Genomic DNA, 25,320 nt, shown 5'->3' with positions numbered 1-25,320 from the left:
ATTACTCTGGAACGGACTCCATGCCTAAAGCACAAAGGCATGCTAGCAGGGGATATAGAAAGGTCTGTAAGGCAGGTGCTAACTCTTCCACAAGGATCATTAACAGTTTGGCTACTAGAAGTGCTGGTCACACTATTTAAAAAAAAAACTAATTTTGACAGGACCAGATAAGCCACGGATGTTAAAGGGGTTATCCAGCATAAGGGGATTTTAGTACGTACCTGGCAGACAATAATGGACATGCTTAGGAAGGATCTTCACTTGTCTTGGGCTAAATGGCTATGCTGTGAGATTACCATAACACTGTGGCTAGCTTTTTGTGAACTTGTATTTCCTATTTTCAGTTTTCTTGTTTGCCTACAAATCCCATGATTCAATTTTACTCCTTCCCACACATCAGCCACCCCACCCATTGAAACATAAATGAGCTGCAGACCTGTGGTTTTCAATCAGGGTGCCTCCAGCTGTTTCATTACTTGCAGATTGCTCTCTCCACCCATTGAAGCAGACAGGCTCCCTTTCATCAGCTGACTAGTGAGTCAGGTCTTGGCCTCATTGCAAGCTGGGAAAAATCTGAGACAGCAGTCATTTTGTATGCTGGTAAAAATAAATATTGGGGTAAAAATCACATAATTGTGAGAAAACAGTCACACACAGGTACAGACACTATATTATGAACTACACTAACTTTACAGCCCCTGTAGCATAGTCAAATAAAAAAAAAATCCTGGAATACCCCTTTTATCACTTGGTAAGGAAGGAACAGTGACATGACTAATGGTCAAAATAAATTGGTCTACTGTATATACAGAACACCTCACAAACCCCAATGTTCTAAATATGTGTAAAACATAGAACCAAATCAAACAAGAACACTAGACATTTTATTTCTAGGATCACTAAAAACTGCATCACAAGCAAAAGGATATTAGAATACTCAGCCCGCATACTTGTATTATCCACAAGATTTTTTTTTTGCAGTCTTTTGTTACTCTAAAGTCTAGAGCAAAAATATGAAAACATGCATTACAAATACATTGTTTTGGTCTATTTTGAAGGTAAGTGCGTCAGTTTTAAATTGTAGAATTCTCTGGGTATGACTTTTTTGTGCTTTCACTATAGGGAAAATAAAATGCATGCTACATATAAAAACGGTGGAGTTCTTTTCATATGGTTAAAAACACCAGGAGCACTAAATCATACGTTTGATTTTTTATGTAGAAAAATCACAAGTGGATTTTTAGGGGGAAAAAAAAAACTGTGGCAGAAAGGTCACTTAACATGTATATTCTGCATCAAGTAGACACTTAAGTTGTTTTCTGCAGAGCACATTTCAAATCTACAGGAGGCAGATTTTGCTGCAGAATCTGTGTGAACATACCCTAAAGGATTCAACCCAATCAGGGCACTATGGCCGTGCTTGAAAGGTTTCCATTATCTTGCATGAGGTCTAGCTCAAAATACTGACATAGAAAAGGGTGCCACTGATTTGAGGCATTTCCTTTGTGGAAAGAATCACGTGTAGGGAATCTACTAGACATGGATATCCCATCAGCTTTGATTCACATGCTTTAAAAATCAGGGACTTAAGTGGCTGCCCATGCACCATGCCTCAAAATCTACAATAGGTCTGCGCTAAAGGAGATTTCAGCTACAAATGTACACAATGTACATTGTACATAGCCTAAGTCATGGCAACTTAGTGGAGAGGCGTGAAGTTGAAATAAATGCTTTTTCATGCCTGTACCTACTATACAAGCCTAAGGGAAGCATTTAGTTGAGAACTCATATCAATCTAAGCTTTAGAAGTTTGTTAACTTACTCAATTACCGTGGAAGTGTAACAATTCTGGTTTTAAAACAGGATCATGGAAAAGGTTAACACATCTACATCCTGTTAAATTCACAAGTATTTAACTACACGTGAATAGTCTTCTAATTTCTATTTATAGGCAGTGTACTATAGGACAGTTTTTAGAAATTGTGATGGAAACTAAAATTTATTCCTGTACTGATATCCTCTTTTATAACATGATTCTATTCCCCCCTGTGCCGACATACACTATTGCTACATAGTCTGTTGTGGGCAATAGCTTCTCCATGTACCCGAACATACAGCAAGTGTGATCCCTTCTGTTCCTGTCATACATGTCTTTTTTACCATATCTACACACTTACACAGTATAACCTAAATCATCTGCCCTCTTTGATTCCCTTCCACACTCTGGTCCATTGGCCCTCATTTACTAAGAGTGTTGCGTGGGTTTTAAAGGAGAACTCCAGAACATAAAAATTGTCGCCCATACTGCCGGCAATCACCGGCCACAGTGAAGTCCCAACTCGGCCGGCGATAGGCTGAGCGGCAGTGTGACGTTTTCGGACCCGGCAGCAGGTGCCGATGTAGTGAAGGAGTGTGTGTCCTGAAGCGTTTTCACACTGCTGCTCAGCCTATCGCCGGCCGAGTCTGACTTCGCTGCGGCTAGTGATTGGCTGAGCGCAGTATGATTAATCCGACCACCGGCAACCAGGAAGTGGATCACGGCGGAGACCGGAGACGGTTACTGGAGGCCCCGGGGGAGCGGAGGAAGGTATGTACATCTTTATTTTTTTTTTACTGCTGGCAGTATGGGCAACAATTTTTATATTCCGGAGTTCTCCTTTAATTCCCTATAATTTATTTTCCACGGTATTTACTTAGGTTTCCCTACATTTTCCACTTTCCCTACACTTTCCTTTTTTTACACATGCTCTGATATGTCTGGTTTTCCTCAGCTGAAATACATTACATTTTATGTGGAAACCTTAGTAAATATGTTGTTTTTTTGTAAAAATGTCGGGAACACATCCCTTTTTGGAGGCTATGCCCCCATTTCCCAGTGACCACGCCCCTTTTTCGGGTTTTCTTGGCAAAATGGAGAGGTAGTCGAGTTTTTTTCAATTCTGGCGCAAATTCTAGCGCAATTTCAGGTGCAGACAGAATTTCTGCCGCAATGCGACAGAATCTGGCGCACAACCCGACAAAACATGTCTGGTTTGCAATAGTAAATGAGGGCCATTGTGTGCAACCTCCTTGCTGCCATATGTAACTTAGATGGAGGGGGGGGGGGGGAAGAGCCACTGCAACGGTCATCAGGATTTTTTTTTTTAGTTAGTTATAGAGGTCTGTATAGGTCATAGAATCTTTCACCTTTTATATGCTGAGAAAACTTAATAACTGAAGAAAAAAAAAACCTAGGAGACTTTTACACAAATGCAACGTAAAATTCTAATTTGGTCAATGGGACTCGTGGAGGATGTTCTCTTTATAAGAGCAGTTATTCAATGCAAGAATTATACGTTGTTTGTGAAATCTATTCAAGGTACATACATACTACACATCAATATGAAAACTGGAAATACACAGAAGGTCTCATGTATTAAAACCACAGGAAAGGTTATCTTGTTGACTACAACAGATTAACCATTATTAATATATAGAAAACAAACCACCTGAGACACCCAAAAAAATCAGCAACATGGCCTCCCTGGAGAGAAGGATGTGGTCCCACATGCTAACATTTTAGACTTTCCCACAGGTCCAGAAATCACACTGGATATCCGACTGGATCAGGTGTTTTGGCCAAACATGTCAGCTGCTGCTTCAAGATATTGAAGATATTGGGCACTTAACTTGGCTACTCATTTAATTCAAACATGGGCCAACTTCTGGAGCTATGTGAGGTGACTAAATTTTTTGCAGTCCCATCAAATTCCTCTGCACTACTAGAATTTAATCTGCAAGGGTGTTTACAGAGCCATTTTTTGTTGGGGCAAAAACTTGCAGAATCACAGAAAGAATGGGCAAAATGAGACATTTGTTGCAGGAAAAAAAAAATGAAGCATGGTCTGTACATTAAATTATTACTTTAATTTCAACAGTGCTGCACATCTGGCTGCTTTGGTAAAATACAGCAGAGGCAAAAATCACAACATGAATATCCTATGGGAAAAAAATGCTACTTGTAAGTTATAATAAATGAGTAACTCCACAAGCCTTGGAACTTTCTAGCATTGTTTATACTACTCTAAAGCAACAAGTCACAATGTGTCCATACACTTATAATGTACACCTGCATACACACCATTAATCATATTTTGCTAAATTGTCCAAAAGATTTGAAACATAAGTGACAATGCAGCTCCTGTCTGTTTAGTGCCAGAAGGCTTTTCCGGTTTATTATATTTCTCTGACTAACCGTTTTTTCTACACATTCCCCCAAATTCAGAGACAAACCACAGCTGGTGCCTGGAGGCGAGAGGCAGCATGCATGTATCAACCAGCAGAGAAAATCTCATTTACTGACATGTTTCCTCTTTGGAAGGTAGTCTAAGGACAGTATGGACAAACAGAAGACAAATTTTCTCTATACCAGCTCCAGATGGCAATTTTCACACTGTGTTACAGAGAATTGTTCTTCAGACTGTTTCTTAATTGATTGCTTCTCAAAGAAAGGAAATAGAATGTACACATTGATTGTTGGAATTCTACTCCTATAGCATCACAAATCCACAAGGCAAAGGGAGGAATAAATACACCACCCACCATAGCAATAAATTGAGTGGTAACCAAAACATACACATTTTATAGAGGTGAAAGAGTTGTATGTTGCTTAGTCATTTGTTTAAATATGTGATTTACATATCTCTATTTTGTCTGAGAAAAGGTACCCGTAGGTGTTCTACCCTATATTAGGTGTGTGTCAATTAGAGTTAAATGCAAAGCGATTGACTTAGCACTGATCTAAAATGAATTGAACATCCAAGAGCCACATTTGCAAACAGTACCATTGGACCTATGGATGGAGGGTAAGCCATACATTAAAATTGCACTTTGTTATGGCTGCAGTCCGCAACAAGGTAAGATATTTGGACCTAACCTGATGATATTAAAACGCTACACACACATCGCGCCCCTCCCCCGACGTTTCACCACCAACAAGTGGCTTTATCAAGGGCTATGGGGGGGGGGGGGGGGGGGCGATGTGTGTTTAGTGTTTTAATATCATCAGATTAGGTTCAAATCTATTAGCTTGTTGCGGACTGCAGCCATAACAATAAAAGTGCAATATTAGTGTATGGCTATCATACTAGCATGTAGTTACATGCAGGTTTATGAGTTCACAGTGGTTACTATGGAAGAGACCTACCTGATTGAATATTTCAATGATAGGCAATAATTAAAGGTTACATTGTATAGTGCACAATTTTCTTCGTGGATGGTAAATATAGGGTACTAGTGATCATTTTGATTGATCAATTGTAATATAACATTTGCAAACAGGGATCAATGACTGTCACAGATGAAAATTCTACAAAACAGGTACTTCTGAAATAATTTTGGCAAAGCTGTGGGCAACGACTGGGTTGAATAAAAATGAGTTTTAAAAGCCAGTGCTGGAGTTCCTACAATTCTTACGAGACTTATGGGGCCACTGCACTCATGGCAGCTCTATGTCCAGCTAATTAACCTGTTTAGCTGACAATTCTATGATCATTAAAGGGGTACTCCGCCACTAGGCTTCTAGGATAGGGGATAAGATGTCTAATCGCGGTTGGTCCCATCGCTGGGGATCCCCGCGATCTGCCTGCTGCACCCAGCATTAGTTTAGAGCGTCAGGGGCTCGTGACGTCACAGCTACACCCCGCTCATGACATCACAGCCTCCTCAATGCATCAATGCCTCCTCAATGCAAGTCTATGGGAGGGGGCGTGACACCACGTCCCATAGACTTGCATTGAGAAGGAATGGTAGTGACGTCACGAGGTGGGCGGCCGTGACCTCACAAACCTCCGCCCCGCATCACCAGTCTTTCGGCATGGAACGAAGTATGCTCCATGCACCGGATGTCTGGGGTGCCGCAGCAGATATCACGGGGGTCTCCAGCGTCGGGACCCCCGTGATCAGACATCTTATCCCCTATCCTTTGGATGGGGTATAAGATGTCTAGGGGCGGAGTACCCCTTTAAAGGAGTAGTGTTGTGAAAGATGGGATCCCCTGCAATCTCCTGAACGGGACCTCAGCAGTCTGCTGAAAAGGGGGAGTGCCGCCACGGACATGGAGCAGCGGCTGACACGTCCCCTCCATATATACCATAGAGATACATGGAGGGGGGGGGGGGGGTGTCGGACGCAGCTTCCTGCAAGGGTCGAAACGGCCACTTTTGACAGACTGCCGAGGCCCTGTTCAGGAGATTGCAGGGGGTCCCAGTGTTTGGACTCCCTATGATCTATAACATATCACCTATACTTTGGATAGGGGATAAGTTATTTTTCACTGCACTACTCCTTTAACATCTACAGAACAAGGGATAACAAGTTTGGGTGTCTAACAGTTGAGACCCTCATGATCAACCGGGGAAAACTGTCCCTGGGCACTGCCCAGTCCACTAAGCTGATGTGTAACCTCCTTTGCCTCCCAGCTGCCACTTCCTACATAGAGAGCATTAAGTCCATCTGATATAAAACAGAGCTAAATCTTTTTTTATTTAAGACTATTTTAGAAAGTTGCTTTACTCTGCAATAAAAAAATTAAAAAAATACAAAAATATAAACACCCTTCCACTAAACATAAATAACATTTTAGATCAAGATATCTGACAACATACAAAAGTATAATAGATCTGGTCTTTGTAGAGAATCACAAAAATTTTTATTTCAATGCTTTATCAAGCAGGTAATTTTTAGTACCTGTAGATAATACTGTGTTAGAAATTTCATATAAATTATACTCTATCACTAATTTTCAGTAAAAACCCATTAATAAAGCAGACTATATAATAAAGCTTGGTCATTTTACTGTGTGTGGATGGAAAACCTAAAAGCATAAAAGGTGAATCACGTAAGCGACAAGTGTACAGCGTCATAACAGTTCAGTAACCAAATATGGCATGATGGATGGCCTGGTCCAGCTGATCATTTTTCTCCCTGTCATTTTAATCAATAAGGGAAAAGGTGAATTGCTATTGATCTTCCAAACACCTTGTGAGAAGTACACAAATTGCAGAATACTGTGCACCAACCAGGAATGTAGGGGGAAGAAAAAAAAACAAAGCAAAGTACCCTTACTTTCCCTCAGTCTCACTGGAAGGCTAACAGATTCCACAGTTGTGTTGAACTACTTTAGTAACTAAGAGTTGTCAAAGGGAGAGCTCCATAAATATTGCCTATAAGACAACTTGAAACAAAGCTTCTGAATAAAGTCAGTTACTGCTTAAACCACTTCCACACCAGGCTACTTATCCTTCCAACAGACATCTTTTCTGATTTCTTATTAATTTTTGCACAATTTGTGTGTGATAAATCAGGTTTTATTTTTGTCAGTTCTATATTCTTAAAATATTTTTTTGTGATAATGGTAAAACATGTAAAAAAAAAAAATAATCATACTTAGTTTCAGGTTTTTCTCTAGCGTTTTTTTGGGGAAAACAGTCACTGCAGTGTTTGAGCCAAAGCCAGAAATGTAACCAAAAGATATGTGAAATATTAAAGGATTTCTACTTTCAAACTTTGGAAAACTGCGACTGAAGTTCTTGAACCAAACAAAATGTCAGAAAAAACCTGTGTGGAAACCTAACCTTACAAGGGTAAATCCAGCCCTATGGGATTTGTCTGCAGAGCTGATCCGGGACTGCTGAGGCCCAGCTGTAGCAATCAGAAGATCTCCTGGTCGGGAATAAGAATTGCTTCCTGCATTGCTCTATGAGCACTGTGTTTACAGTGTCCTGCAAAGCAGGAACAGTAATATGACATCCCTTCCATCTCTTTGCTGAGCCCAGTTTTCACTGTCCGCTGGCTTCAGCTCTAGCAGTGGCATGATCTCCGTGCCGAAGCATCACTCTGCACAGCAATGATAAAATGGCTGTACAGTTAACTGGCGACTGCACAGATTTTTAAAGTGTACAGGTGGTTGGCTAGCAGTTAAAGGAGATACAGTATATCATGCAAGAAATCTAATGCCCTATTCAAAGGATAGGGGATAAGTATTAAATCCCAGGGAGTCCGACCACTGGGACGCCAGCTCTCTCCAGGAAGGCGGTGTGTTGACCCCCGCACGACGTGGTGACCGACATGCCCCCTGCATTTATCAGTATAAAAGAGTTGTCCGGCTCTCCAATAGAGATACAAAGCCCCATGCAGAAGAAGGGGGTTCCAGTGGTCAGACCCCCGCGATCTAGAACGTATCCCCTCTCCTTTGGATGAGGGGATAAGTTTTCTTTCATGATATTTCCCCTTTAAGGAATATAGCAGAACAAAGATATTTGTGAATAATCTATTCACAATCGCTGCTAATAGGATGTGAGAGGCAGAATAGTACAATGTAAAACAGTAGTAAACCCAGAGATGTGCATTGAACCTGATTAACACACCATTTTCCGGCGTAAAAGACCACTTTTTAACCTTATAAAACGACCGACTTTTAGAACATTTTACAAGCCAGGTGCTGCAGTTGGCCGGGATGCCTAGGGTATGGATTACCCATACCCCGGGCGTCCCGGACGAGATTAACTTCCCCCCTCACATTCGAGACATCCTTGTGTCCCAAGAGATCTTTTCGGGATACACGGGTGTCCCGGTTACCTCTCTGCGGCCCCGCGTTAACTTTCAAAATGCAGGGGCCACCATGAGGTAGCACACGCAGGGTCGTCACTGACGTCCTGTGCGTACGTCCATAGCAACAGCAAAGCAGAGAAGCAAGGACACGCGGGCATGGTAAGTTGCCAGCACATCATCATCGGGACCACCACCACTCCTCCGGTCCAGGGACCTACTGCTATGGCCTATAGGCCATAGTAGTAGATTGTGACCCCGGACCAGAGGAGCGTTGGTCGGAGCACTGAAGTGGGGCAGTACACAGACATACAACCTCCAGCCATACACTGTATATGGCTGAAGGCTGTATGTCTGTGAGGTCCACTGCCAACCTAATGTGGGGGAGAGAACTATACTGCCAGCCTAATGTGGGGGAACTACACTGCCAACCTAATATGGGGGGGGGGGGACTATGCTGACAACCTAGTGTGGGGGGAACTATGCTGACAACCTAGTGTGGGGGGAACTATGCTGACAACCTAGTGTGGGAGGAACTATGCTGACAACCTAGTGTGGGGGGAACTATGCTGACAACCGTGGTAGAGGGGTAGTCTTATACGGCGAGTATATCCCAAACTCTATATTTTAACTGTAAAAGTTGGGAGTCATCATACGCCCAGTCTTATACGGCGGAAAATATGGTAACTGGAAACCTTAAAGTGTTAGGCTAGGTTTCCACTTCGTTTTTTATCTGGCAGTTTTTGGAAAACTGCCACTACAGTTTTTGAGCCAAAGCCAGAAGTGTATTCAAAAGGATTAGGACATATAAAAAGGAAGGACTTCTACTTCTCCTCCTTTATGGATCCACTTCTACCTTTGGTTCAAAAACTGCAGTGGCAGGTTTCCAAAAACTGGCAGAAAAAAAAACAAATGGAAAGTGTGCCTAAGTTTCATTTGTCAAGAGTTTTGAGTTGAACAAGGGTCTCAGTCCTGTGACACACAGAGATTGTAAGTAATCCTGACCGGGAGGTCAGCCGGTGTGTGAAGAGCAATGCAACACACTTTAGCCGGCTGTAACTGACTATTGCAATGGGCCCCAGGAAATGGGCCCAGAGAAGTCAGAACTTTTGACAAGTCTGGACTAGAGATGAGCCAACTTACAGTAAATTCGATTAATCACAAACTTCTCGGCTCGGCAGTTGATGCTTTTTCTGCATAAATGAGTTCAGCTTTCAGGTGCTCCCGTGGGCTGGAAAAGGTGGATACAGTCCTAGGAGACTCTTTCTTAGGACTGTATCCACCTTTTCCAGTCCACCGGAGCACCTGAAAGCTGAACTAATATATGCAGGATAAGTCATCAACTGCCGAGCCGATAAGTTCGTGATGAATCAAATTTACTGTAAGTTCGCTCATCTCTAATCTGGACGACGTCACAAGTTTTTTTTACAAATTACACTAATGTTTTAATATCTTGATAACATATTACGGGTGAAGACAATACATGTCATTACATTTGCAGAACAGAAAAATCAAAATCTCTGTTCACAGTTTTATCATAGTTTTCATCATAGTTTTATATTGTGTTTTGAAGGCCAGAATGGTACACTTGCATACTCATTTATTCATTATTAAATCAATTGACAGACTTCGATTTCACAAAACTTTCCCAGGTCAGGCAAGTCAACAAATGTCTTAATATCCTATTCTATTGGCATCTTACGGGGTATTCACTGCAACATTAGAGAATGGAATTGTGAAAGCTGAAAATGTTTTGTATACTGAGGGAACAAAAAAAGTACACCAACTGTATACAATTCCTCTCAAAATGCAAAAACATACAATGGATTGTTATCAATTTGCTTTTCATTTTCTGTTAAGGATTTCTTTTAAATGCAGTAACAATTCCTCAGGCTTATCTATCTAATCCATCTATCTATATATAAAACTCAATATGTGTGTGTGTATATAACGTCCAAACGGCTTAAGATTTTAACATGAAGCTTGGCACACATGTTACTTATATGTCAACAACAAACATAGGATAGGTAATTTAACCCTTATCCACATTTGCAAGGGTCGGGTTTTGTTTAAAGTCCCATACAAGTCTATGGGAAATATATGTTACTGCATAACTTCCGAACGGCTGGAGATATTTCGATAATACTTGGTTACATGTTACTTACCGTATATACTCGAGTATAAGCCGAGTTTTTCAGCACGATTTTTCGTGCTGAAAACACCCCCCTCGGCTTATACTCGAGTGAACTCCCCCACCCGCAGTGGTCTTCAACCTGCGGACCTCCAGAGGTTTCAAAACTACAACTCCCAGCAAGCCCGGGCAACCATCGGCTGTCCGGGCTTGCTGGGAGTTGTAGTTTTGAAACCTCCGGAGGTCCGCAGGTTGAAGACCACTGCGGCCTTCAACATCATCCAGCCCCCTCTCACCCCCTTTAGTTCTGAGTACTCACCTCCGCTCGGCGCTGGTCCGGTCCTGCAGGACTGTCCGGTGAGGAGGTGGTCCGGTGGGATAGTGGTTCCGGGCTGCTATCTTCACCGGGGAGGCCTCTTCTAAGCGCTTCGGGCCCGGCCTCAGAATAGTCACGTTGCCGTGACAACGACGCAGAGGTGCGTCATTTGCGTCATTGTCAAGGCAACGCATCTATTCCGGGCCGGAAGCGCGGAGAAGAGGCGCCCCCGGTGAAGATAGCAGCCCGGACCACCTCCTCACCGGACCACCTCCTCACCGGACAGCCCTGCAGGACCGGACCAGCGCCGAGCGGAGGTGAGTACTCAGAACTAAAGGGGGTGAGAGGGGGCTGGATGATGTTGAAGGCCGCAGTGGTCTTCAACCTGCGGACCTCCGGAGGTTTCAAAACTACAACTCCCAGCAAGCCCGGACAGCCGATGGCTGCCCGGGCTTGCTGGGAGTTGTAGTTTTGAAACCTCTGGAGGTCCGCAGGTTGAAGACCACTGAGGGCGAATGATGAGAAGAGGATGATGAAGGGGGGGTGTGGGGATGATGAAGGGGATGATGAAGGGGGGATGTGTGGGATGATGACAAGGGGATGATGAAGGGGGATGTGTGGGATGATAAGGGGATGATGAAGGGGGGATGTGTGGGATGATGACAAGGGGATGATGATGAGGATGTTAATGACGGGTCTGGATGATGACAGGGGGGGATGAGGTATTTCCCACCCTAGGCTTATACTCGAGTCAATAACTTTTCCTGGGATTTTGGGTTGAAATTAGGGGTCTCGGCTTATACTCGGGTCGGCTTATACTCGAGTATATACGGTATATGTCCACTTAAAACATAGGATAGTTACTTTAACCCTTAAAGGGGTTATCCAGGAAAAAAAAATGGTTTTATATATCACCTGGCTCAACAGATTTGTAAATTACTTCTATTAACAAATTTTGTGGGGCATTTTCTACTATTACCCCTTGTAAAAATGCAAAATTTTGGGACAAACCAGCATTTTAGTGAAATTTTTCTTCTTCTTAAGGTTCACTGTACCCCTTGTTAAGTTCCTTGAGGGGTGTAGTTTCAAAATAGTATGCCATTTTTTTTTTTTGCTGTTCTGGCACCATAGGCGCTTCCTAAATGTGACATGCCCCCCAAAAACCATTTCAGCAAAATTTGCTTTCCAAATGTCAAATTTGACTTCTTTTCTTCTGAGCATTGTAGTGTGCCCGCAGTGCACTTGACGTCCACACATGGGGTATTTCCATACTCAGAAGAAATGGGGTTACAAATTTTGGGGGAGCATTTTCTCCTTTTACCCCTTGTAAAAATGTAAAAAAATATTTACACATCTGACTTTAATGAAGTGTCGTCAATCACCTGTGGGGTGTTAAGGCTCACTGTAACCCTTGTTACGTTCCTTGAGGGGTGTAGTTTCCAATATAGTATGCCTATGTTTTTTTTTGCTATTCTGGCACCATAGGAGCTTCCTAAATGTGACATGCCCCCCCAAAAACCATTTCAGAAAAACTCACTCTCCAAAATCCCATTGTCTCTCCTTCCCTTCTGAGCCCTCTACTGCGCCCGCCCAACACTTTACATACACATTGAGGTATTTTCTTACTCAAGAGAAATTTTAAAGGAGCTGATCAGTATAATCTGGAGAAAAGAGCAATTTGGATTTAAACTCTTCTTGCTCTTCATCAGAGGAGGAATATAGAATAAGATTTTCCTCTTGTACACTAGGAGGACTGGAAATAGCAGGGGTGACCACAGAGGAAGCTGAAGTACCCATATTGCCGATAACTCCTAGTCCTTTAAGGGATGAATCTATCTCCTCTCGGATCATTACTCTTCCGTTGCTAGCAATTGCAGAGGACTCCTGGGCCACGATAACTTCAATACAGGCTGCACATATAGACTTTTTATAGGCAGGATCTAATGGCTTACTACGCACACTCTATTACAGGATTTAGAAGAGGACTTCTTGTTACCCTACAAAACGAAAACAAAACAAAATAGCCTAACATAGCTAGCAGAATATGGAATGAAATTGAAATTCTCTCACTCAGAACTAGATCCGCACCTCCGGAGCCAGGGTGGAACTACTCTTCTTGGAGCGTCCACCTCCCTCTGTCGAATGATCTGGCATGATGGAGAAAGTTTTTCAGCAAAAAACATTGTAGGGCAACCAAGAATGGTCTGCTCAGCTGCTGCGGGCTGGAACTGTTGCTGCTGGATACTGCTTCTGGCCGGCTGCTGTACTGCGGCAGGCTTCTGTGAGCTGTGCTGATATTGCTGTGGGCTGGCTGCCTGCTGTCCACGTGGTTCCGGACGCAGGAAAACACCAATAGAGTATCCAAGATGGAGAAATCCTGCGCCTCTTTCGAATGGAGCTGGAACCGGAAGTGATGTTACTCTGCCGGGCTGACATCACATCCTCTGGCATTACTGCGCGAGCAATGCTACGGCCCCAGAGACGGGAAAGCCAGCGGAAACCACGCTACTCTATAGCCCCCATCAACTTAACGTCACTGAAACCGGGGAAAAATAACAGATGCAGAGCTATCGGGACCCCACCGGACCCCCCTGCAGTCTTACGGCTGCTCCCCAGAGGAGAATTCTACCGGACAGGGTGTCCCACTAACTGAGGACCTGCAGCCCCTTAAAGAGGTATGGAGACAGCTCCCAGGCCTCCTACCGGAGGACAGGAAACCTGAACTGAGGTGTGGAGAAGCAGGTCCCTTTTTTATGTTCCCAGGTTTCCTGTCCTGTGGTGGGAGGTCCTCTCCAGGTGTGCTGTCATGACAGTTTTAGGTAAAATAAGACTCTGCAATACAGTGACCGCCCGACCTACGATTGCCCCGACATATGATCAAATCGACATACAATGGCCTCTCAGATGCCATCGCATGTCGATGTCAGCATCGACATACGATGCTTTTTTATGTCGGGGCCATCGCATTAAGTGCTATCCGGCAGCGCAAAATGCTTAATCTGATGCCGGATAGCAGCTTAATATTCCCCGTGTGGTGCGGTAAGTATTACTTACCCCTCCACGATGCTCCGGGGTGCCCTCCGGGTCCAGCGCTGGTCTTCTGGTGTCTTCTAGGCCCTCTCCGATGACGTCTATACGCTGCTGCGCACGTCATCCAATAGGAATGGCGTACACAGTGGCGTAATGACGTCGCTATGCAGGCCCAGTAAGGCCTTGTGGAAGACAGCAGAGGACCGGAGAAGACAGCGGAGGACCGGAGAAGACAGCGGAGGACCGGAGAAGACAGCGGAGGACCGGAGAAGACAGCGGAGGACCGGAGAAGACCAGGAGAGCCCAGCGGAGGCTCAGGGTCAACATCGGGAGCGGCGAGGACACCATCGCGAGCGGTGGGGACAGGCGAGTATAGCTTCCTATACTTTACATTGCACGAATCCCTCAACATACGATGGATTCGACAAACGATGGCTCGTTTGGAACAAATTACTATCGTATGTTGAGGGACCACTGTATATCCTTACTTCTATTCTCCACAAGTCAAGTTCACCTATGTCTAAACTAATTCATTTGCTCTGTAAATACAGCAGAGCCACTTGAAAAGCTCTTGTAATATCACGATTTAGATACTTCATAACAGCTCTGAAAATACAGAAATACTATTGAGAATACTGGCCTACTGCCAACAATTCAAGTTTGCCATTTTCAAAAGTGACCCATTTATGAGGAAACTGAAAGCATACGGTACTTATAAACTTCATGTGGATCAATTTTATTGACACTCTTTCTATAACCATTACTGTTGTATATTCTGTTGTATACTTCAACACAATGTAACCAGATTGGAGAAGAAAAAAAAAGTAAAACCACCTTAAGGCTAGTGCTTCACGTCATGTGACATGTTCACAAGTCACATCCATGTTCTGCGACCAAAGTGGTGTGTGTGGCCTTTATTAAAAAGATAGCCAAATCTCAGAGAGGTTGCAAGAAAGTCATAGTTACACACAACTTGCATTGAGTTCAACAATGGCAAAGTAGAGTCCGACTTGCAATCAAAAATCTATCAAACATGTCCTGTCACATGCAACACGAACAACATTACATGTAATCTGTGTTGTGCAACCGAAGTCACCATGTAGCCCTAGCATAAAGGTATCCTGCCAACACTTACATGCTGCCTGAAAAATGAGTAATCGGCTGATGCCCAGGGGCTTCTCCCCACTACAGTCTTATTATATGAATGCATCACTGTTTGGGTATAGGAAGATATAAAGTCTGCAAGGCAGGCAGAAGCCCATGGGAATGCCCCAATCAATTGTTCAGGAAGCATGAAAGCTATGATGGATTACCAAAAATACTCAAAACTAACAACCAATTGATTTATAAGATAAAGTTGCAATCAATGTAATCATGTACAAAAGAAATACCATACAAAAGCGCATAGCACAAAATCATCTTTCAGATTTTAGATCATGGAATACAAAAGGAGTTGTCTTAATAAAGACATATAAGGGCAACTAGATATGACCTTCCTAGCCAGAGCAGACTTTTACTTGAATTACTACATTTTCTATTGGCCAAAATTTATGGCCAGTCTCTGCTTTCCCTGACAGCAGTGGCGTTGCTAGGGGGTGAAATCTGCATTAGGTGCCACCATAGGTGGAAGTATTCATCCCGTGGTGGTCTCACTCCTCAGCTCTGATGCAGTACAGTAGAATGGTGGATCTGCAGTTCTCAGCTCCAACGTTCACTGCCACAGGCTGCAGAAACTTTAGGTCTACAGCCTATGAGTCAGAGACAAGTTCACTGGCAGTCTGCCCTGCTTGGCTCATAGGCTGCAGAAAAGAGGAGCTGTTCCATTCATCAAGGGAACTTGGACTTAGTAAGTAGTATTTTTTTATTTTATTTCTGTATGGCTACATTGGGGGGGCATTAATATATCAGGGGCACTATTAATAAAAAGGGAGGCATTTGTAAAATTAGGGGGCATTATAAGTATATTAGGGGGCACTATTAATATCATGGGGCAGGGCTGACATATCTATGGGTAGCAGTTAAGTTTCAGAGGTAAAATACTGATGAGGGGGGTATATCCAGGTCTGAGTTTCACAAGCTGTTTTATAGCGACACGGATTACATAATATAATTTATAATTATTAAATTATATAATTTAATAATTTTTTGGGGATGAAAGCAGTCGACCCATGCAGACACTATTGAGGGAGCCGCAGCAGTATTCAAACCCACAATCCGCTACCTAGAATAGCTCCTTGCAGTTACGTGCGGAGGAGGGTTAACAACATTTTCTACTGTACCAGGTGACACCAATAGAGATGAGCGAACTTACAGTAAATTCGATTTGTCACAAACTTCTCGGTTCGGCAGTTGATGGCTTTTCCTGTGTAAATTATTTCAGCCTTCAGGTGCTCCGGTGGGCTGGAAAAGGTGGACACATTCCTAGGAAAGTCTCCTAGGACTGTATCCACCTTTTCCAGCCCACCGGAGCACCGGAAAGCTGAACTAATTTATGCAGGAAAAGTTATCAACTGCCGAGCCGAGAAGTTCGTGACGAATCGAATTTACTGTAAGTTCGCTCATCTCTAGTCTCTATACACACACACACACACACACACACACACACACACACACACACACACATATATATATATATATATATATATATATATATATTTATTATGTGCTTGTATACTAAAACAAAATTCCATCTGCAACATGTGCAAAAAACAGTCAAATACAGCTGTGTAAAAAGAATAATAATAATTAAAAAAAGCCATATTTGCTTGTTTGCAATGTTGAGTGTGTCTCTTTGAGGCTAGGTTTCCACTTGGCTTTTTTTTTTACACCTAAAAAAAATGCCAGCAAAAATGCCACAGCTTTTTCCTGCGTTTTGGCAGTTTTTCTGGTGTTTTTCCTGGTGTGTGGAAACAGCCCCTGAGGCAATTTTCTCACTGCCTTCAGGGTACCACTCTGTGGGTTGGATGCTGAGCGCCCGGTCCACAGAGTGTAAGGAGTGATGTACAGCATCACTACTCACCTCCCCAGGCCCTATAGTATACAGGGGGTGCATAGTGTACCCGTGTAGACTATACAGGAGCCTGGAATCTTGTCACTATACTGACAGGACTCCCTGCTCCTATAGCCCCTTTGGGCGGTATACAGTATATACAGCTATCTATAGATAACTGTATATAGTGTATACAGAAGACATGATCCCCTTACCTCACTTGTTCCTGTCCCTGCCGGGTCCATGTAGCTTCGCCCCTAGTGATGACGTCAATTGGGGGCAGAGCTACAGAAGGGAGCCAGGCTGGTAAATCTGAGGCTCTCTTCACATTGTTTGTTTTGTATACCGCCTTCTCGCAATATCTTCCCAGACAGGGAGACACCAGTTGTTGCTAAACTACAACTCCCAGCATGCCCAGACAGTCAAAGGCTGTCTGGGCATGCTAGGAGTTGTAGTTTTGCACCAATTGGAGGCTCCCTGTTTGGGAAGACATTGCTGCGGAGAGCGCCAAAAATGTCCTAACCCCTTTTATTGTGGGTTTTTTTTCCTTCAGATTTCAGATCAATGTATGCAGAGGATTACAGCAGATTTGATGGATTACGGTGGATGAACAGCTTTTTTTATTTTAATAAAATGGTTAACGAGGGCTGTGGGGGAGTGTTTAAAAAAAAAATGTTTACCAATTTTTTTTTAGTTTTTTTAATTGAATTTTCAGGCTTAGTAATGGATTCCGTCTATTAGACAGCTTCCACTACTAAGCTGTGCTTAGCGTTAGCCCCACAAACAGCTAGCACTAACCCCCAATTATTACCCCAGTACCCACTGCCCCAGGGGTTCCAGTACCAACAAGCCTGGAGCATCAAAAATGGTTCTATTATGCCTAGGCAGTAACAGGCTGGTGTTATTTAGACTGGGGAGGGCCAGTAACAAGCAGGTACCCCTGTGGAGGTGGGTACTGGGGTAATAATTGGGGGTTAGTGTTAGCTGTTTTTGGGGCTAACATTAAGCCACGGCTTAGTAATGGATTTCGTTAATAAGATAGCCTCTACTACTAAGCCTGAAAATTCACTTAATAAAAACACCACATTGGAAAAATTAATTTTAAATAACTCTCCCCCACAGTCCTCGTTAACCATTTTATTAAAAAAGAAAAAAAATCCAGTTCATCCGCTGAGATCCATCAAATCCGCCGTAATCCTCTGCATACACGGATCTAAAAGGAAAAAAAAAATGTTGTTAGGACATTTTTAGCACTCTCCTCTGGGGAGAGCACCCATAACACAATGTGTACCCAAACAGGGAGCCTCCAAGTGGTGCAAAACCACAATTCTCAGCATACCCAGGAAGCCTTTGGTATGCAACAGCTTGAGTCTCCCTGTCTGGGAAGACACTGCCAGAAGGGTCTGTTCACATTATACAAAACGGACAATGTGAAGAGAGCCTCAGACTTACCAGCCTGGTTCCAGTCTGTAGCTCCACTTCCTAATGACGTCATCACTAGGGGGCGTAGGTACATGGACCCAGCCAGGACTGGAGGGAGGTAAGGGGACTTTTTTGTCTTCTGTATACTGCCCAAAATGTTAACCTACACTGTCCAGCAGTGTAAGTTAACTCATTCCTTGCTTGGCTGGCATATCTAAATGCATATCTACTGCTCAGCATCAGCTGTTTTCCCAGCTCTGTAGCCATAGCCCGAAATTCACATCAGGAGCATTGCATCGCTAAAGTCCAAAAAAGAATAAAAGCTGCCTGCCCAAATGCCAAAGTTAAAACCCACATGACATTTTTCTTGGCATTTTTTCACTCCCGTAGACTTCTATGGGAGGAAAACGACACAATTTTCCCGAAAAAATGCCAAAGTCTCAACAAGAGGTTGTTTTTGAAAAACTGCCAAGGAGCCCAAAATAACAGAAAAATGACAAAAGGATAAAAAAAAACACCAAACTGAAAAATGCAAAGTGGATATGGCATTTTGCAGTTCCCTATTGACTTGCAGCTAACATCTGTCTGCAGCGTTTTTCACAAAAAAAATGCCATGCGGCAGAATGGGAGTTTTTATTGGTGTTTTTGCAACAACAACAAAAAAACAACAAGTGGAAACCTAGCCTGATGGAGTCAGGTGTTCCATTTCAGATTTTCTTAATATGTCTGGCTGATCTCAAAAAGCAAAAAACAACAAAAACCACCGTATTTATCGGCGTATAACACGCACTTTTAAAACTAAAATTTAAGGCAAAAAGCCTGCCTGCGTGTTATACGCCGATAAATCTTCTGGTCACTGATTTAAAGCGGCCGCAGCAGCTTGTTTAGTATTAGCAGCACGGCCGCGGCCACTTTAAATCAGTGACCAGCGGCGTCTCCTCCGCGCTCTGGAAAACTGTCACATATTTTCTCCTGCACTATCCACAGGTACTGGTGGATAGTGCGGGAGACGCTGATTAAAATGAGCCCTACCTTGGTCGGATCTGCACTACCTTTTAATCAGCGTCTCCCGCACTATCCACCAGTACCTGTGTATAGTGCTGGAGAACCTCCCCCCTCCCTCATCATTCCCCCTTTCCTGCTTTTTATAGTTTGTTTATTTTCCTTACCTGGCTGCGCTTCGGCAGGTCAGGTGGAGTCTTGCAGGGTCAGTGAAGCATATGAGTGACGTCCTCTGCCGGCTTCTCTTCGCGGCAAAGTGAGATCCCTGATGCCGCGCAAGGAGCCGGGAGAGGACGTCACTCATCTGCTTCACTGACCCCCCAAGACAGCCGAAGCACAGCCAGGTAAGGAAAGGGGAAGAGTTGTCTTCAACCTACGGACCTCCAGATGTTGCAAAACTACAACTCCCAGCATGCCAGGACAGCAGTTGGCTGTCCGGGCATGCTGGGAGTTGTAGTTTTGCAACATTTGGAAGTCCGCAGGTTGAAGACCCCTCATAGGAGGAACATGATGGGGGGATGATGAGACAGGGGGAATGATGAGGGGAGGGGGGAATGATGGGGGAGATGAGACGGGGAAATAATGGGGACATGATGAGACAGGGGGTGGGGGGGTGATGAGAGGGGAATTATGGGGGACATGAGAGGGTGTGGGGATTATGAGGGGGGAATGATGGGGGACATGATGAGACAGGGTGGGGGGATAATGAGGGGGGAATGATGGGGAACATGATGAGACAGGGTGGGGGGATGATGAGGGGACATGATGAGACAGGGTGGGGGGGAGATGATGAGACGGGGAAATGATGGTGGGGGGAGGCACTAAATGCTTAATGTCTGTATGGCTAGTGGGGGTCTATGACAGGGGGAAATGATGAGACATGGGGGGGATGATGAGACATGGGGGGTGGTGATGAGAGGGGTAAATGTGGCATAGGGACTGATAAAAGGGAAGGAATGATGTGGCACTGGAGGGGACGGGATCAAACTGAGGTGCAGAAGAAAACAAAGTTGGGGGGATGATGTGGCATTTAGTCCCAGCCATTTATTTAACTTTTTTTTTTCCTTAAATTTCCCTGTTAAAATGGGGGTGCGTGTTATACGTCAATAAATACGGTACTTCTGAACAACCAAGACAAATATTAAACATAAAAACAAAATAGCGATGCAGTTACAGGTAATGAACTAAAAATTATGAGCACCAAATTTAAGAATCTATGTAAAAGTAAAGAACAGTTTGCCTATATCAAAATTGCACTTCTCTTCATGGTTAATTTTAACATGCAAGGTAGACCTCCTCCAGAAGGAAAAAAGCATACTCTTCCCCACCCCTTTCAGGGGTAGGCACCTATTTTTTAATTAAGCATTTACCCTTAAAGATTATATGCCAAAATCAGAAAGTTACCTTGAACAGAAATGTTATCTTTGTTTAAATATTTCTAATATTCTATGCATTAAGCTGCTAGAAAAATCAGATTCTTATTTGTAAAAAATAAAGATACAGCCATTAAAAAATAGCTCTTACCTCTCTCTGCAGTACTAGCTCCTTTGTGTACATCATAGCTTCCTCGCTGAAAGGCTCCCCTTCCTGAACTACACCAGGAATATTTCTAGCGCCTCTTGGACATTCAATGCCTAAAGGATAAAATACACACACCAGTTAAAAGTCACATTTGGATGCTTGCAGTTTCAACAGAAAAGAAACTCCACCAGATAATTGTAATATAAAAAAAAAGTTTTTTAAAAGAATGTGGTTTGGGGATTTTACAACAAATATAGCTTGAAAATATGCCTTCGGTTCCCCCAAAAGAATTTACAAAAGGCTCAATTCTGGTTTGAACAGTTTTAAAGAGTACCTCTCATGATCTTGTTAAATGTTATAATTCTCCCAGTTCACTTCCCCCATCATGATAAACCACCCCCTGCCTATGTTTATTATTTGTTAGTTTTCTAACTTGATATTGCTCTGTATTTTCTGCTCAGTCTAAGATTCACAGACTGGGAAGGGGCGTTCCCCAGCAGGCGTGACATCATCTGAAGCCACACAGGGAAGAACTTCCTCCCCCACTCTGCTACATACAGCCCATAGCAGTTCAGTGCGAGATGAGTAATGATTGGATAAAGCTGAACACATCCCCTCAGCATTTCCTGATTTTGGACTTCTGCCAGACCAGCAGGAGACCAAAGTCTGTGCAAGAGATAAGGGGAAATGTGCTCTGGACAAGAAAAGAGACACCTAGTGGCAGCTTTTTTAAAAACATACAAAATTTTTTTTTTTTTAAACAAAAGTACATTAGAAATATTTTTTTTTTCACACCATAAGGAGTGCAATAGCAAAAATTAGTTTTAATGAGAGTGCCCATTAACCTTAAGGACGCAGGGCGTACACGTACGTCCCGGTCTCGTTACCGGCATTTAAGACATGCTCACGGCTGAGCGCGCGTTAAACCCTGTGGGTCCTGACTGCTATCAACAGCCAGGACACAGATAATGCCGGGCATCACCGATTGGGATGATGCCAGGCATTAACCCTTTAGTGTGTCTAAAAAAAAAGTGAAACCATCCAGGCAGCTCAGCATATCTGATCGTGACAATCGCGATGAAATCCCAGTGTCCCGATCAGCTGAGAGGACAGTGGGAGGGCCCTTACCTGCCTCCTCGCCATCCGATCGGTGCTCTGCTAATCCAGGAAGTACAGGCTGGAGTAGCAGCAGAGCATCAACAATGATCAATGCTATGTTATGGCATAGCATTGAACAATATATGCCAGTGATTCCCAACTGCGGTGCTGCAGCACACGTGTGGCCACAGGATTTTGTCATGATTTTTTATTTTTAAATGTCCGCCCAGGCCTGCGTGCTTATGACTGACAGCGCGGGGGGGGGGGGGGGGGGGGAGATAAGCCTGCGTGTAGACTGTGCACACAACCTCCCCCTCTTCCTTGCGGCTCAGTGAGACTAAAATGGTGCCCTGGGGCGGAACAAGCTGCATCTGCGCTGGACTCCCGTGCCTGCCGTGGAACTGGAAGCTGTGTGGGCTGGCTTGCTTAAGGTACCGTACTCTTTCCACCCCTCTGTTACCCCTTCCCAACCCTGTCCACCCTCTACCCCCCATCACTCATGTCCACCACCCTGTCATCCTTGTCCACCTCCCTTCCCATCCCCGTCAACCATGTCCACCCCCCGTCACTCATGTCCACCCTCCTGTCATCCATGTCCGCCTTGTCCACTCCCTTGTCCACCCCTGTCATTCAAGTTTACCCCCCGTCTACCACTGTAGTCTACTCCGTCACCCATGTCCACCCTCCTGTTCACCCACCTGTCCCCTTGTCACCCTTATCCACCCGTCTGACCATGCCTCCCATGTCCACCCCCTATCATCCATGTCCACGCCCCCATCCAATGCTGTCACCCATCCATCCCTGTCACCCATGTTCACCGTACATTGTCCACCCCTCTGACCACATTCTTGTCACCCATGTCCACCCCCTATGCCCCCGTCACCCTTGTACACCTCCCTATACCCCCCTGTCCACCCCTCTTTCATCCATGTACACTACTCTACACCCCTCTGTCACCCACGTACACTCTTCTACACCCCTGTCGCCCATGTAAAAAAAAGCCTAATAGGATTGTTTTGCAGGTTTAACGGTGAATAATTGTGTGTGGAAGAAATCGTGATTATGGCCCGGACCAGATGGAGAAGAGAAGGCAAAGATGCACATTAGAGTAGACGTCATTTGTGAGTTGCTGTATAAAGCAGCACTTTAAACTACATACCCACTGATAAATAGATATAGTCCGTTTCTTCCTTTTTTTTTTTTTTTGCTCGTCAACCTCGGTAAGGGTGCCCCGCCGAAAAATTTTTTTCTCAGAGGTGTGCCCGACCCGGAAAAGGTTGTGAAACATTGGTATATGCAACCAAAAGATTGCTTGGTATAGCCCCCTATGTAAAGTGTAAGAAAAAAATTATAAATGTGAATAAGCCCCTCCCCCAAATGAAAGTTTGCATTATCCCCCAATTCCTATATTTTTTAAACTAAAAAATAATGTAATAAATAAAAATCAGCATATGCGATACCGCGGCATGTGTTAATGTGCAAACTATTAAAATAAGGTTATCTAAACCGCACAGTCGATGGTGAACACGTAAAAAAAACCAAAGTCCAAAATTTCGCCTTTTTGGTCACTTCATATAACATTTATTTATTTATTTATTTATTTATAAAAAGCATTCAAAAAGTTTTATTAACCTCTTTAGGACATAGGACGTTCTCTAACGTCCCCGCTACCTGGGCTTTAATGCCCCAGGACTATAGAGAACGTCCTGTTGTATTTCTGGTCTCTGCCGCGCACCGGGCAGAGATCGGAACGGCATGTCTGCTGAAATCTTTCAGCAGGCATGCCGTGCAAATGCCGAGGGACCCCCGCATGTCGGCGATCGCCGGAGATCGCTTGCGAAATCACGCAAGCTATCTTCAGCAATTCGGGTCACTTGTGACACGATGACCTGGAAATAAATGGTGATTGGCGGTGTACAATTCACCGCCAATCACCTACCGTTGCTGGGGAGCGGTAACAATACTGTCACCACCACAGCAACACTGCTATTGGCTGGTCCAGCCAATAGCAGAGCGGCAGAGGAGGGGTTAACGGCTCCTTCCCGCTGCTGGACCCGCTGTTTTCGTTCAGTCAGCGGGTGCAGCAGGGAGAAGAAGCTGTGGATCCCCCCTCGGAGCTCCGGAGCCCTCTCAGGAGCCTTAGAATAGGGTGAGATCATTTTAGGGACAGGTAGGAGATTAAATAGTTAAAAAGTTAAGTAAAAAAAAAAAAAAAAAGTACCCCCCCCAGGGTCCTATTAGGGTCTGATCCCGGGTCCTATTAGGGGTTTAGGGAGCTGCTTGTGCCACCCCTTTTTTTTTGGCCGCAGCTTATTTATTTATTTTTTATTAAAAAAAATCCCCCCCCTGACCCCCTAATAGGTCCCCCAGGGTCCTATTAGGGGTTCATGGAGCTGCGTTTGCCACCCCTTTTTTTTTTGGGGGGGGGGGGGGGGGGGGCACAGCTTTTTTTTCTACACTTTTTACACCAAGCACCACACAGTACATACTTACCCCTACCTGACTGACCTCCCACTCCAAGACCTGGTGTGCACCCGCGGAGCGAAAATCATCAAAAATGAAGGTATGTCATTACTCCAAAGAAATGTATTTACAAATTTTGGGGGTATTTTCTGCTATTAACCCTTGTAAAAATGTAAAATTTGGGGGGAAACACATTTTAGTGAAAAAAAAAAAAAAAATGTTTACATATGCAAAAGTTGTGAAACCCCTGTGGGGTATTAAGGCTCACTTTACCCCTTTTTACATTCCTCAAGGGGTATATTTTCCAAAATAATATGACATGTGGGGGGTATTTTGCTGTCCTGGCACCATAGGGGCTTCCTAAATGCGACATGTCTCCCCCCCCCCCCCCCCCCCCCACTTCAGCAAAGTTTGCACATGTGACTCCTTCTCTTCTGAGCATTGTGGCGCTCCAGCAGTGAACTTGACGTCCACTTATGGGGTACCTCCATACTCAGAAGAGATTGGGTTACAAATTTTGGGGGGTCTTTTCTACTATTAACCCTTGCAAAAATGGGAAATTTGTGGAGAAACCCACATAGTGAATTTTTTTATTTATTTTTTTACATATGCAAAACCCGTGAAACCCCTGTGGGGTATTAAGGTTCACTTTACCCCTTGTTACATCCCCCCCAAGGAGTCTAGTTTCCAAAATATAATGCCATGTGTTTTTTTTTTTTTTTTTTTGCTGTCCTGGCACCATAGGGGCTTCCTCAATGTGAC

At 43.9% G+C, this 25,320-nt stretch overlaps 1 protein-coding gene across 1 annotated transcript in view; it reads right to left on the bottom strand.

Annotated features, from left to right (window-relative positions):
* The window catches only part of SND1 (staphylococcal nuclease and tudor domain containing 1), an 815,381-nt gene that overhangs the window by 259,068 nt on the left and 530,993 nt on the right, over positions 1–25,320 (bottom strand). Inside the window, exon 16 of the mRNA XM_056573088.1 lies at positions 21,001–21,110. Within this exon, the coding sequence (XP_056429063.1) occupies positions 21,001–21,110 (110 nt within the window). The remainder of the gene's footprint in view (positions 1–21,000; positions 21,111–25,320) is intronic.

Source organism: Hyla sarda, chromosome 4 (assembly GCF_029499605.1).
Source record: "Hyla sarda isolate aHylSar1 chromosome 4, aHylSar1.hap1, whole genome shotgun sequence".
NCBI lineage: Eukaryota > Metazoa > Chordata > Amphibia > Anura > Hylidae > Hyla > Hyla sarda.
Note: the sequence above shows the minus strand (reverse complement) of the source record. Positions and strands in the feature narration are given on the sequence as shown.